This window comes from Mustelus asterias, chromosome 26 (assembly GCF_964213995.1).
Source record: "Mustelus asterias chromosome 26, sMusAst1.hap1.1, whole genome shotgun sequence".
NCBI classification, from domain to species: Eukaryota; Metazoa; Chordata; class Chondrichthyes; order Carcharhiniformes; family Triakidae; genus Mustelus; species Mustelus asterias.
Window position 1 is genome coordinate 4,691,414 of NC_135826.1, and position 14,449 is coordinate 4,705,862.

Below are 14,449 nucleotides of genomic sequence, written 5' to 3' on the forward strand. Positions count from 1 at the left end.
TGATCACATGGAAATGAGCCTTTGCATATATTTAAATCATTTATTCAGCATTTCACCGGAAATGGGTGAGAGGCTGAATGCACCCAATATCTGGTGCCGGTAATCTCACGGGAGGCAGGAAATCGGGCACAAACCTTTTTTCTTGGCTCTTGTGCGATTTTACCACCTCGCCCCACCTTGGACGAGCCAGTAAAATCACCCCCTTGAATAAGTTTGCAGTACTTCAGATGTGGTCTCACCAGTGTCCTGTACAAATAAAGCATAGCCTCCCTACTTTTATATTCAATCCCCCTCATATTGAAAACGGAAACTGAGTTAAGAGATTTAATACATGTGTGCTGTACAAGGTGCTTATTTTTTCCACATGGGAGACTCAGAAAATATCTTCCAATATCAGAACAAACTTGGAAGATTTTTTATGATGGTTTTAGATTTGTTTCATGTTTATTGCCTTTGCGCAGCACAGAGTGGCACGGTGCTGCCTCACAGCGCCAGGGACCTGGGTTCGATTCCCGGCTCGGATCACTGTTTGTGCGGAGTCTGCATGTTCTCCCCGTGTCTGCGTGGGTTTCCTCCCACAGTCCGAAAGACGTGCTGGTTAGGGTGCATTGACCGTGCTAAATTCCCCCTCAGTGTACCCGAACAGGCGCCAGAGTGGGGACTTTCACAATGACTTCATTGCAGTGTGAATGTAAGCCGACTTGCGACACTAATAAATAAAATAATCAATCAAGTTTTTGATTACTCTACCTGTCTTTAACACCAACATCCTAACTCATTGCCCATTGACCCCAGTTAGCTACCTCAGAACGTTTCTGAGTTAAAGGTGCTAGGTATGTGCAGGTTGTTGATTCTCCGGCTCCAAAGTTCAGGCACTTCGGCAGCAGTTGCGCCTCCGCAGTCCAGAATGCAGAAAGGTGAAGAGCAAAGAGCAGGCCGCAGATTTGACTCCCTTCCACTGCCCGTTGCTATGGGCGCTCTCCTTCTCCTCGTTGTCATGACGCAGCAAGGCGCGCTGTGGTTAGTCTGGAGAGGACCAAATGGGAAGCCGCGTTACTGAAAGTGGCTGAGACAACAAGATGGCGGTGGCGACGGCAGCGGTGAGGGCGAGTGTCCGAGCCGCGAGAGACCGGAGGCTGAGGGTGCCGGCCCGAGCCGCCCTGCTGCTGGTAAGGGGGGTGGGCTGGCTGCGGTCAGTAATCTGTGCTGAATTCTGGAAGTTTCCATTGTCCCTGCGGCCCAGTCTCTGGCGTCGGGCTGTCAAAAGTGTCCTCATTGACGTGGGCCGGCTATAGAAGCTGCGGCCAACTGGGTCTTCTTGGAGAAGAGGAAGAGAGAGAGAGGTGATCTGAGATTGGCCAGAGTAGGTAGGCATAAACTGGTCCCGGTGGCAGAAGGATCTGGGTAGAACTAGCGGACACAAGCGATTGGCAAAAGAAACAACAACTTAGAATGCATCAAATGGCTGGGATATGGATTCCACTAAAATAAAGGCAAATTATTGCGGATACTGGGATCTGAACCAAAAGCAGAAAATGCTGGAATTATCTTCGCATCTGTGGCGAGAGAATAGAGCAAACGTTTCGGGAGGAAGTGTTCTCTCTTCACAGCATCTGTCATAGAGCAATACAGCACGGAAACGGGCCCTCTGGCCCATGCGGGCCATGGTGCCCTCCATTGCTAGTCCCAATTGCCCACATTTAGCCCATATGCCTCTAATCCTTTCCCATCCATGTACTTATCCAAATGCTTTTTAAATGTTGCTATTGAACCTGCCTCAACCACTTTCTCTAGCAGCTCATTCCATATACAAACCACCCTCTGCATAAAGAAGTTGCCCCTCAGGTCTCTTTTAAATTTTCCTCCTCTCACCATAAACGGCACGGTACGGTAGCACAGTGGTTAGCACTGCTGCTTCACAGCTCCAGGGACCTGGGTTCGATTCCCGGCTTGGGTCACTGTCTGTGTGGAGTTTGCACATTCTCCTCGTGTCTGCGTGGGTTTCCTCTGGGTGCTCCGGTTTCCTCCCACAGTCCAAAGATGTGCGGGTTAGGTTGATTGGCCATGCTAAAATTGCCCTTAGTGTCCTGGGATGCATAGGTTAGAGGGATTAGTGGGTAAATATGTAAGGATATGGGGATAGGGCCTGGGTGGGATTGTGGTCGGTGCAGACTCGATGGGCTGAATGGCCTCTTTCTGTGCTGTAGGGTTTCTAAGATTCTAAGATAAACCTATGCCTGCTAGTTTTCCATTCCCCTACCCTGAGAAAAAGACTATGTGTTCATCCTATCTATGCCCTTCATAATTTTATACACCTCAATAAGGTCACCCCTCATTCTCTTACATGTGAAATCTGCTGAGATTTTCCATCATTTTCTGTGTTTGATCTGGATTCCACTGCCTAAGACTGTAGTGGAGACAGATTCAATCGCAGCCTTCAAAAGATAATTGCATAATTATCTGGAGAGACTAATGGAATTTGAGTATTAAAAAAACAAAATGCTGATAATCGTACCTTTTGGAAAGAGAAACAGAGTTAATCAGTGAGATCTTAGTTCACTCAAAGTCTCTTACATAATTAAAATTGGGCCCGATGTTTTAGGCAGTCACCTTTTGAAAAGTAATTGAGCTGAGCATTTCCTTCATTTTCTGTTTTTATTTCAGAGTTCTAGCTAGTGGGTGGTACGGTGGTTCCGGCCTCAGGTCACTGTGTGGAGTTTTCACGTTCTCCCCATGTCTGCGTGGGTTTCCTCCCAGAGTCCAAAGATGTGCGAGTTAGGTTGATTGGCCATACTAAATTGACCCTACTGTCAGAGGGATTAGCAGGATAAATCTGTGGGGTTATGGGAATCGGCCCTGAGTGGGATTGTGGTTGGTACAGACTCAATGAGCCGAATGGCCTCCTGTACTGTAGGAATTCTATGATTTCCAGTATTTTACTTTTATACAGTGTATACTTTGAGCCCTGTCTGTCATTTCAACTCCTACTCCCCAACGTTTTTGAAGGTTTTTTTTATAACTTTGTTAATCCATATATTTCTCCAGGTCTCAGTCCCGAATGGCCAATCTCTAACCCTGAGTCATAGAATCACCATGGTGCAGAAGGAGACAATTCGACCTATTGAGTCTGCACTGACCTTTTGAAGAGTATCTTGCCCAGACCCACTTTCCCACCCTATCCCCAAAACTCAGTGTATTTTACCATAGCTAATCCACCTAACCTACATCTTTGAACGCTAAGGGGCGATTTAGCGTGGCCAATCAACCTAACCTGTATATCTTTGGACTGTGGGAGGAAACCGAAACAGCCGGAGGAAATCCACACAGAAATGGGGAGAACATGCAAACTCCAAACAGACAGTCACCCAAGGCTGCAAATTGAACCTGGGTCCCTGGTGCTGTGAGGCAGCATTGCTAACCACTGCATCACCCAAATTCTTAGTCTTAGAATTCTAAGTCTTACGCCAAAAACCTCTTGCCTTGTTTGTGGCTGGGATTCAGTGCCGCTGCAGTTGAATGGAGTTTTGGCTGTGTGCCAAATTCTCCATTTTTGCTGGTGGCGGGGCAGCCACAGATGAGATTGGAAAATTCCGTTCTTGGGAGTTCTAGAATCACTAGCCAGGAAAAATTCCTATCCCATTGCTTCCCCAACATTCCCATGTCAGTGGTAATATTTTGGATAACACCCTGTGATTAGAAAACCTCTTGACTCGCCATGAGCAATATTACAAGATATCTGCCAAGGATAAAATACAAGTTTTGCATCTAACACTGGCCTGTCACACTACTTAGATGGAAACCCAATCTCTTTAAAACTAGGAAGATAATTGTTTCATGCTGATCTCTTGTGACATACAGACAGAAATTTACAAGCCACTTGCCCATACCCTCTGATTGACAGCTCAGGTTATACATTAGGTCTACGTCCATACTTAAAGTCACAATCTGGCTTCAAATTACCCACTAATAATGGCTGGGAGATTAGCTGGTACCATAATACTTCTCATCTAACTCCTTTGACGTACTGTCAAATAATATATATAGTGCTGTCAGGTGAAATATTTTAACCAGTTTATACAAAGGATCACTTTTTACAATGAACTACTGTTTCTAATTTTGTCAACATAGCCATTTTGAGCAGATATGACCCCATATAGAAAATGAAATGAATAACAAGTTAACTTGAGATTTATGTTGTTTGAGGGAGGAGTAATGCAGTGGAATCGTTAACGCTCTTCTAATGTTAACCTCTCCTGAACCATGACAACTTCCTTAATTTCACAGCAGTCAAACAGTCTGTCCTAAAATCTACCCTGTTATATTTGTTATCAATGGCAGTTTTTATCTTTTTAATTATGTATATTGTTTTCAATTTTCAGACTTCACCTGCTGTCAACAGAATTAAAAATCTTCTGCAACACAGACCAGAATGTGTATGTAAAATTGTACTTCAAAAAATAAGATTGTAAGCCTTGAATCGGAAGACTGATCTAGTCTGTTAACAAAGTGGCAACCGACGATCATAAATGTAAATTTTTGTGGGGAAGGGATGAATTTTGTACTTGTTTAAGGGTGACTATCAGTGATAAGAGTTAACCCTTTTGTAGGGTCCAAGATCAAATGGTATTTAACATTTTCTAGTTAAGTATGGTGTAGATCAAATAATGGGCAGTGGTTTTTGCCCAGCTGTGGAGGTGCAACCTCTAATAATAGTGAATCTGTTGTTTCTCATGCCAGGTGCTCCTATAATCTCTGTGCAAGACTACAACTTTACTAATATTTTTGGTCCATTGTCTCCCTTCCATCAGAGACTGGATTGAAACTGACTTTTAATTAACTTGTTTCTAGAGGTACTGCATCCTAAGTTGTTTTAAACTGTTTCCCAAAGGTGAAAAGACTGTATCTAACACACTGTCCCTCTGTTATTAATCTGAGCCACAGTACTTGCTTGCCTCCTTGGGTAGTTATCAATCCAGGCTCTCTAAATTTATGGTTGTACAGATACCAGTATATATGTTAGTTTAGTTTTATCTACTGTTGGACAGAGAGACTCTAGAGCCGCTTCCACTAATGTAGTAATTGTTATTATCTGAGCAAAAAAAGTGTCAGAATCTATAACTCCTTTGTAAATAATTATAAGTTAAAGCAAATAAAATTAGCATTGGAGTCATAGGGTCCTATAGCCCTGCTATATTTACAAGGAGCTTCCTCAGTGCTTTACAGTCATTATAGTCCTTACCATTAATCATGTTCATGCAGACATAATTTACTTGCAATATGCAGTGGCCCCCATAACATGGTAGCAATAGTACAATCCTGAACTATATAACAAGAATGTTCCTTTTGTAGTTGGGAAAATGCTGGAATCCATCATTAAAGAAGAAATAGCAGGCCATCTGGATAAGAATGGTTCGATCAAGCAGACGCAGCATGGATTCATGAGAGGAAAGTCGTGTTTGACGAACTTACTGGACTTTTATGAAGATGTGACTAGTGCGGTTGACGGAGGGGAACCGGTAGATGTGGTGTTTTTGGATTTCCAAAAGGCATTCGATAAGGTGTCTCACAAAAGGTTGCTGCAGAAGATTGGGGGTAGGGTGTTAGCATGGATTGGGGATTGGCTATCCAACAGGAAGCAGAGAGTTGGAATAAATGGGTGCTTTTCTGGTTGGCAGATGGTGACTAGTGGCGTGCCGCAGGGATCGGTACTGGGGCCTCAACTGTTTACTATTTACATAGATGATCTGGAGGAGGGGACTGAGTGTAGGGTAACAAAGTTTGCTGACAACACGAAGATAAGTGGGAAAGTGAATTGCGTGGAGGAAGCGGAAGGTCTGCAGAGAGATTTGAATAGGCTGAGTGAGTGGGCGAGGATCTGGCAGATGGAGTATAACATTGGCAAATGCGAGGTTATTCACTTTGGAAGAAATAATAGCAAATTGGATTATTATTTAAATGGAAAAAAATTACAACATGCTATTGTGCAAAGGTGACCTGGGGGTCCTTGTGCATGAGTCGCAAAAACTCAGTCTGCAAGTACAACAGGTGATCAAGAAGGCAAATGGGATGTTGGCATTTATTGCGAGGGGATAGAATAGAAAAGCAGAGAAGTCTTGCTGCATCTGTACAAGGCACTGGTGAGGCCGCAGTTGGAATACTGTGTGCAGTTTTGGTCCCCTTACTTGCGGAAGGATATATTGGCCTTGGAGGGAGTGCAGAGAAGGTTCACCAGGTTGATACCAGAGATGAGGGGTGTAGATTATGAGGAGAGATTGAGCAGATTAGGTTTGTACTCGTTGGAGTTTAGAAGGCTGAGGGGTGATCTTATAGAGGCATATAAGATAATGAAGGGGCTGGATAGGGTAGAGGTGGAGAGACTCTTTCTACTTAGAAAGGAAACCAGAACTAGAGGGCACAGCCTCAAAATAAAGGGGGGTCAGTTTAGGACAGAGTTGACGAGGAACTTCTTCTCTCAGAGGGTGGTGAATCTCTGGAATTCTCTGCCCACTGAAGTGGTGGAGGCTACCTCGTTGAATATGTTTAAGTCCCGGATAGATGGATTTCTGATCGGTAGGGGAATTAAGGGTTATGGGGAGCAGGCGGGTAAGTGGAACTGATTCACTTCAGATCAGCCATGATCTTATTGAATGGCGGGGCAGGCTCGAGGGGCTAGATGGCCTACTCCTGCTCCTATTTCTTATGTTCTTTTGCCGTGATGCTTTCATCTCCATTCTGACTTGCCATTTTATTTAAACTGCAGTCAGACTTGGTACAAGCTATAACCTCCATATTGCATAGAGGGAATTAGAAGGTCTTAAGCATACAAGTTAACAAGGTATTATTTATATAAAAACAGAAAGTGCTGGAAGAACTCAGCAGGTCTGGCAGCATATGTGAAGAGAGATGCATAGTTAACAGACTAAATGATATGGTTGTGTGCCAACAGCAGCAGGTTCCGCACCCAGGTTGGCGGCATTCTAACTTCTGAGCCTGCAGTCAGTGTATGCCCAATAGTATGGTAATTGCTGCAAATTAGTGGCAAGAACGGGTTACAGACTGTCCTCCGCCTAATGAGTGCTGAAGGGCAGTATAATAGTAACATAATGTGTTGATGGCAGACAAGAATCAGCACTCTGAAAGCCAGCACAAGCTGGAGAAGCATCACCTCATCTTCCAATTGGACACTTTATAGCCTTCTGGACTTAACATTGAATTCAACAGCATCAGACCATGAACTCTGTCCTCCATTTTTATATTTTCTCTCGTCCCCTCCTCAGGGCCAATCTTTAACTTGTTTTTATTTTGCTTTCGGAGAATGCTGACCTTTCTGGGTTTTTTTGCCACTGTTAGCACCTGTCTTAGCCTTTAACTCTATCATTACCACTCCCTTTCTCTTGTGTCCATGACATTTGTCAAATCTCTCCTGAGCTCCCACCTATCCTTGATTTATTTTGCTCCACCTCCTCTCTTCAAGGGTATGAAACCAATTATATTTCTACCTTTTGTTCATCTCTGAAGAAGAGTCATACAGACACACAATGTTAACTCTGTTTCACTTTCTCCACAGATGCTGCCAGACCTGCTGAATCTTTCCAGCATTTTCTGTTTTTTTAATTATACATTTTAGCTAATATCTGCCAATCGTGTCAATCTTCATAGGTGGCATATGTTTTAAAAATCAAGTCTCCCACCTTTTGGCATTGAAGTGTTGTACATTTATTACATAGCTCCATTGTCTGTACCATTGGGGCAAAGGGAGAGATGTTCTGGGGCCGCAAACCTGCCCCAGGTTCAGTGCAGTACTTGATAGATGTGTGACCAGTTGATGCTGAGATCTGGTAAGAGAAAGAAGCCCAGGCAGACTTGTGCTGCGAAGCAAGAGGTGACAAAGAGGTTAACAGTGTTAATGTGATGAGGAGCATTTGGTCCCAATGACACAAAAAGCTCAATGGGATCAAGAGACCTGTTTCAGGTAGCTAAATCTTTGCATGTATACCCTTGGGGCGGTATAAGATGGTCTGTCCTTCTGCTGAGTGTTTCTGGGTTCCTCCTGATCGTTGGGGTCTGTCCCCTTCCTGAGGAACCACAGAATCCTGAACCTCAGTTCCTTTCTTCCACTCATCCTTCTTTTAATCCTCCTCTCCTGCCTGCTGGAGGTTGTGTCTCCAACTGAACCAGCAATCCATGTGTCTTGGATATTTTGCCCCTCTCATCCCTGGATAATGGACAGGAAAATATTCCATCAGAATGATCCTTTGAATTGAAGAAGTCTTCTTCATGAAAAAATATGCTAAAATTTCCTCTGCACACTCAAATGAGCAGTCCCTGCAAAGCTGAGCCTGTTCTCAGATTTAAAACCCACCCAAACAAGCTTGCCCTTAAAAAATCGGATTCCCCACCTATCATAAATCCCTCCCATATATCAGGCATATTATTGCCTTCTAACTATTATTCTAGTGAGTGGGTAGTTAATCAGCTCAATTGCCTGTTAAAATTGATAGTTAAGTAAGGCAGGCAGGTTCCTGAATTTTTGACCTGCCCAATTGCTGTATTATTGGAAACTGGTGTGATGATGTCATAAACGGTGCCTGACGTTTAAGTTTTTTATGTTTATTTATTTGTCACAAGTAGGCTTACATTAACACTGCAATGAAGTTACTGTGAAAATCCCCTAGTCGCCACACTCCAATGCCTGTTCAGGGTACACTGAGGGAGAATTTAACATGGCTAGTGCACCTAACCAGCACATCTTCTGGATTATGGGAGGAACAGTAAGAAGTCTCACAACACCAGGTTAAAGTCCATCAAGTTTATTTGGTAGCACAAGCCATAAGCTTTCGGAGCGCTGCTCCTTCATCAGGTGAGTGGAAGTTGTGTTCACAAACGGGGCATATAAAGACACACACTCAATTTACAAGATAATGGTTGGAATGCGAGTCTTTACAGGTAATCAAGTCTTAAAGGTACAGACAATGTGAGTGGAGAAAGGGTTAAGCACAGGTTAAAGAGATGCTGATGGAAAGGATGTTCCGAGGCATGGTACATTGGGGAGACCATGCAGACGCTACGACAATGGATGAATGAACACCGCTCGACAATCACCAGGCAGGAGTGTTCTCTTCCTGTTGGGGAACACTTCAGCAGTCACGGGCATTCAGCCTCTGATCTTCGGGTAAGCGTTCTCCAAGGCGGCCTTCGCGACACACGACGACGCAGAATCGCTGAGCAGAAACTGATAGTCAGCAATCATGTCTGCACACATGAGGACGGCCTCAACCGGGATCTTGGGTTCATGTCACACTCTCTGTAACCCCCACGACTTGCTTGGACTTGCAAAATCTCACTAACTGTCCTGGCTGGAGACAATACACCCCTCTTTAACCTGTGCTTAACCCTCTCTCCACTCACATTGTCTGTACCTTTAAGACTTGATTACCTGTAAAGACTCGCATTCCAACCATTATCTTGTAAATTGAGTTTGTGTCTTTATATGCCCTGTTTGTAAACAACTCCCACTCACCTGGTGAAGGAGCAGCGCTCCGAAAGCTTATGGCTTGTGCTACCAAATAAACCTGTTGGACTTTAACCTGGTGTTGTGAGACTTCTTACTGTCCAATGCTGGCATCTCCACATCATGGCTATTATGGGAGGAAACCAGAGCACCTGGAGGAAATCCACGCAGACATGGAATGTGCAGACTCCACAATGACCCATGGTCGGAATTGAACCCGGGTCCCTGGCGCTCTGTGCCACCCATGTTGACGTCAATATATCCCATAATACCCTCCACAAAGTGGGAAGCGCTCCCGATCTTGGAGTGTAAAATTCAGCCCAACGTTTCAAATCCAGTATGACTGGATAGTGTCATATTCTGAAAGTCGAAACATTTTCTTTCTTCACAAATGTCTCCAGACCTACTAATCTTTTTCAGCACTTTGATTTAATTTCAGAACTTCAGCATCAACAGTATTTTGCTATTATCTGTTCTTGTATTCACTGCAACCTTAATGAGGGACTTAGGAGTTATGATTTCCCTTTGTGTCTGAAATAATTGGAGTGCTTAATACACTATAACCGGAAACTTTGAAATTGATATTAATGCTAAAAGATAATGGTTATTTCTGGCCAATTTTAATGGTGGATGTTTTAAGTAGTGGGCATTGTATGTACAGTTGAAACACTTGAATGTATAATTACAATCTACAGAATTTAAACTTTATAATTTAATCTAATTTCCATGATTTAAATACAAGTTGAATTTTTTTCCCCTATGATCCTGGAGAATAACACACACAGTGACCCAAGCTGGGAATCAAACCCAGGTCCCTGGCACTGTGAAGCAGCAGTGCTAACCACTGTGCTACCATGCCCTGAGTTCATAGAGATTTCAAGGTTCTAAGGGCTGTTGACTTAACAAAATCCTAATTAGTTGTTTGACCAACCAGACTCTAGTGACTTGATAGGGAAGGTAATCAGACAGATTTAACATCTCCATGCACAGGGTAGTGAAGTGTTGAATAGATTGTCTATGGAAGCAGTAGAAACTGATGGTGTAAACAGGTTGAAGAAGTTGCTTAATATTTTGAAGACTGTAAGAGAGAAGGTGGTAAACTGGAACTTTTTCAATTTTGGGACTGACCAGATAGTGCTTAGCAATCTGTACATTCCTGTGCCCCTTCATGACATCTTTACAGGGAGAATTGACACAATCCAGGTGCATGACCTTTGTTCACTATTGATCTATATGTACAATTAAGGGAGTGTCCTCCAGTTTTATTTCAAGAGTTATTCTGTAATGCATGTATTGAAGCTGCATTGATACTGTTTAGAGAATTTTCCTTTTTTTTCCTTCAGGTTGGTTTGAAAGTTGGAGTCCGCACTCGTGGTTGCAGTGGTCTCTCATATGTGATAGAGTACGCAACAGAGAAGGGGAAGTTTGATGAAGAAGTTAATCAGGATGGTATGGAATGTTGGCAATCACTAACTCGTGTTGAAATGTTGTCAAGCATTCTGTGTTTAATTTAAACTAAAAATTCCCAGTTTGCTGGGAGGACATTTTTCTTTTGCATGTTGGCTTTGGAGCTTCATTTGTTCTTCATTCTCAGGCCAACAATATGGGACAAGTGATTGCTGCCAGGGCTTGCTTGTGGTAATGAATTAACTTCAGAGAGTAAAAGAGCTGACTGATGTGTATTTGGGATGGGGACAGTTTTGTCTACAAACACAATACAATAAATGTAGAATTTTGTTACCCAAAATAATATATGAAAACAAAAAGTATTTATACAGGATGTCCCAAAATACTGTCATTTGTTGTGTGGGGAAATACAATGCAGATTTTCCCATAAGTTCCTGCAAGCAGCAATGTGATAATAACCACATAGTCTTGTTAAGTATTGTGATTGAGGGATAACTATTGGTCAGGTCACTGGAGATAATTTTCCAACTCTTCTACAAAATAGTGCCATGGAATCTTTTACATGTGATGGAGCTTTGGTGTAATGTTTCTTTCAAAAGATGACACCACCAACAGTGCAGCCTGCCCTCAGTAATGCATTGGAGTGCTAGGATGCATTTTTGTTCAAGTCTGTGGAGTGGGATTTGATTCAACAACTTAGTGGGGTTTTTAAAGTAATAACAAGAACTATGACGCAAAATTTGACATTGATCCACATGATATTAGGGAAAATGGCCAGAAACTTGGTCAGAAAAAGGGCTTTTAAGGAGTGTGTTAAAGAAAAGTGTAGATTTTCAGGGACGGTCAGAGCAGGAATACCAGGGCACAGAGCAGTGGCAGGTAATGTGTGGTGCAGAGACCATATGCAAACTGTCTGTGTTGTGAGTGTGGCCCACGAGACATTTTGCTGACTGTTGCCCATGGGTAGGCTTGCCAAATTCAGCTGATTTCTGTCTGCATAGTTTTTTTCCTACCAGTATGACAGTGATATGCATTGTAAAGCAAGGGTAAGTGAAATGAGGTGCATGCTGCTTGCACACAACTTTGACTGTGAAAACCGTGCCAATGCTCCTCTATATCCAAAGTGTAAATATTTCTTTTGTTTTTACCATTTGAAGTTGATAGTTCCAGTAATATGTATATGATTAAGCATTTTCTAGAACTCTGTAGAAAATTCAGCATGTATTAAATGTATTTAATCTTATTCATGGGGGTCATAGAAATCATAGAAATATCGTAGAAACCCTACAGTACAGAAAGAGGCCATTTGGCCCATCGAGTCTGCACCGACCACAATCCCACCCAGGCCCTTCCCCCATATCCCTATATACTTTACCCACTAATCCCTCTAACCTACACATCTCAGGACACTAAGGGCAATTTTTAGCATGGCCAATCAACCTAACCCGCACATCTTTGGACTGTGGGAGGAAACCGGAGCACCCGGAGGAAACCCACGCAGACACGAGGAGGATGTGCAAACTCCACACAGACAGTGACCCAAGCCGGGAATCGAACCCAGGTCCCTGGAGCTGTGAAGCAGCAGTGCTAACCACTGTGCTACCGTGCCGCCCCTGGTCATGGTTAGTGAAAGTGCCCGATTTTTAATCTTGCAGCCCACGCGCTAGCCTAGGTTGCCCATCGATGCCATTGAACAGCCCTAGTGATGAAGCAATTAAGATCTGAGTTTCTCGAGGCCATCGTTAGATGAGCATTGATATCTTGGAAGGTTGTGGTACAGTAAGAAATTAGTGATGGGGGGTCAAGGCCATGAAAAACTTCTCATATTTTCTAATCTGAAAATCAAAATGTTGCTTAACTGGGAGCTCCGTAGGCCAGCGAGCAAAGGAGTAAGATGTGGATAGGACTTGATGCAAGTCAGGGCATGGGCAGCAGAATTTTAGATGACCTCAAGTTTACAGAAGTGAGAATTCTGTCAACTGAGCCATGGCTGACCTAAAGATCTGTTTTGATTTGAGCATTTGCTCACTGTATGATAACGAACTATAAGCTTTTGACAATTGAGTTAATGTGTATTTAAAAACTTTTATCCCTCATTGTTTTCTTTTCTTTTCAGGCGTACGTGTGTTCATTGATCAGAAAGCACAGTTAACTCTGCTAGGAACAGAGATGGATTTTATTGAAACAAAACTTTCCAGTGAATTTGTTTTCAATAATCCAAATATTAAAGGAACATGTGGGTGCGGTGAAAGCTTTACTTTGTAAATATTTAGAACAAATAGAAATATTTATCATGTATATAAAAAAAATAAAGGCGTGTTGTGTGACCATAGAGATGAGCTTTGAGATTTTCTCAGACTCATTTAAATACACTGTATGGACTCCTCCAGAGGAAAACAGCAAGTCTGTTGAGAATACCAAAGGCAACTTAAAACCTGTGATATTTACATCTGTCATTCAGTTGCAGCTTTTCACTTGTGTGCATCCATAATTAAGACCCTTTCAAAGATTAGAATTGTCTTGTCTTTTGTACATTGATGAAACTTGTAGTTAGAATGTTATACTGTGGCTGTTTGATTTTGTATTCCTGCTGTAAAAAGTTAACTCATTTTTCCCCTAATCCTATCTTTTTAAAATGTTAATATAATGTAAAATATAAAAATGTTTAATATGGTTTCCTTGCTAAAACATGCACAGTTCCTTGGTGATGGCAATGTGTACAAACACTTCAACTTCTACGATTTATTTTAATTTTCTTTGGGATGGTAGAGATTAATTGGTCAAAAAGAATAACTCTAAATAAAAAAAAACATGCATTAATCATTATAGTTGTAAGTTAAGTTCCTCTCCTCCTCCTCCCCCCCCCGTTATGAACTTTTTTTTTTCATCGTCAGGTTAAAATTGTTAACTAAAACCATGTGCCCAGTTTTAAATCAAGATATGAATGTATTAATTATCAGAGGTGCTTGAATCAGCAAATGAATTGAGACTTAACCGCACTCTGGCAATTTACTGATTTAAATATTCTTAGTGTGTGAGTTAACATGTTCCCGTAACAAATGGTTAATAATTGTATTGCATTAATCAGCATGCTAAAAGAGTGACTAAAATTAATCCCACACACTTGTAATTTAAAATTTCAGGCACTTGATTGGACTTGCAGCAAGATACCAGTTCGAAATTACTGTGTGCTAGTTTCTAAGTCAACATCCAAAAGTGTATTTTTATGATGTGTATCTATCAAGAAATGATCGTCTCAATCTTCAAGTTTTATATAAGGAATTAGGTTTGAAAGCAATAATTTAAGTACAAGGAAGAAAACAGAGCATTCTAAAGGGGTGAAGGCAAACAAAAATTTAAAGCGGGTTGAGATGATCAATAAATTTGGATTTTAACTTTTCCTTTAACCTCCCTTGTAGTAAAATCTCTACATGTAGGAACTTTTTGAAGTAAAAGCTAATGCGTAATGTGATGGCAAACATTCTGTTTGACATCAAGCCTTCTAGATTATTTATTAATGTATTGCTTTGT

At 42.1% G+C, this 14,449-nt stretch overlaps 1 protein-coding gene across 1 annotated transcript; it reads left to right on the forward strand.

The window, feature by feature from the left end:
* Nucleotides 1–1,023: 1,023 nt before the first annotated feature.
* Nucleotides 1,024–13,739, forward strand: LOC144479433 (iron-sulfur cluster assembly 1 homolog, mitochondrial-like). The gene is made up of 4 exons (XM_078198089.1): nt 1,024–1,169; nt 4,380–4,433; nt 10,855–10,960; nt 13,035–13,739. The coding sequence occupies exons 1-4, from the start codon at nt 1,080–1,082 to the stop codon at nt 13,181–13,183; spliced, it is 399 nt and encodes a 132-aa protein (XP_078054215.1). The 5' UTR covers nt 1,024–1,079; the 3' UTR covers nt 13,184–13,739.
* Nucleotides 13,740–14,449: the final 710 nt, after the last annotated feature.

Bases quoted from the DNA above. Each gene is read 5' to 3' on its own strand.
- LOC144479433 (XM_078198089.1), top strand. From the start codon at position 1,080: ATGGCGGTGGCGACGGCAGCGGTGAGGGCGAGTGTCCGAGCCGCGAGA. The intron at 1,170-4,379 runs GTAAGGGGGGTG...TTCAATTTTCAG, and splicing joins CCCGAGCCGCCCTGCTGCTG to ACTTCACCTGCTGTCAACAG. The intron at 10,961-13,034 runs GTATGGAATGTT...TTTTCTTTTCAG, and splicing joins TGAAGAAGTTAATCAGGATG to GCGTACGTGTGTTCATTGAT.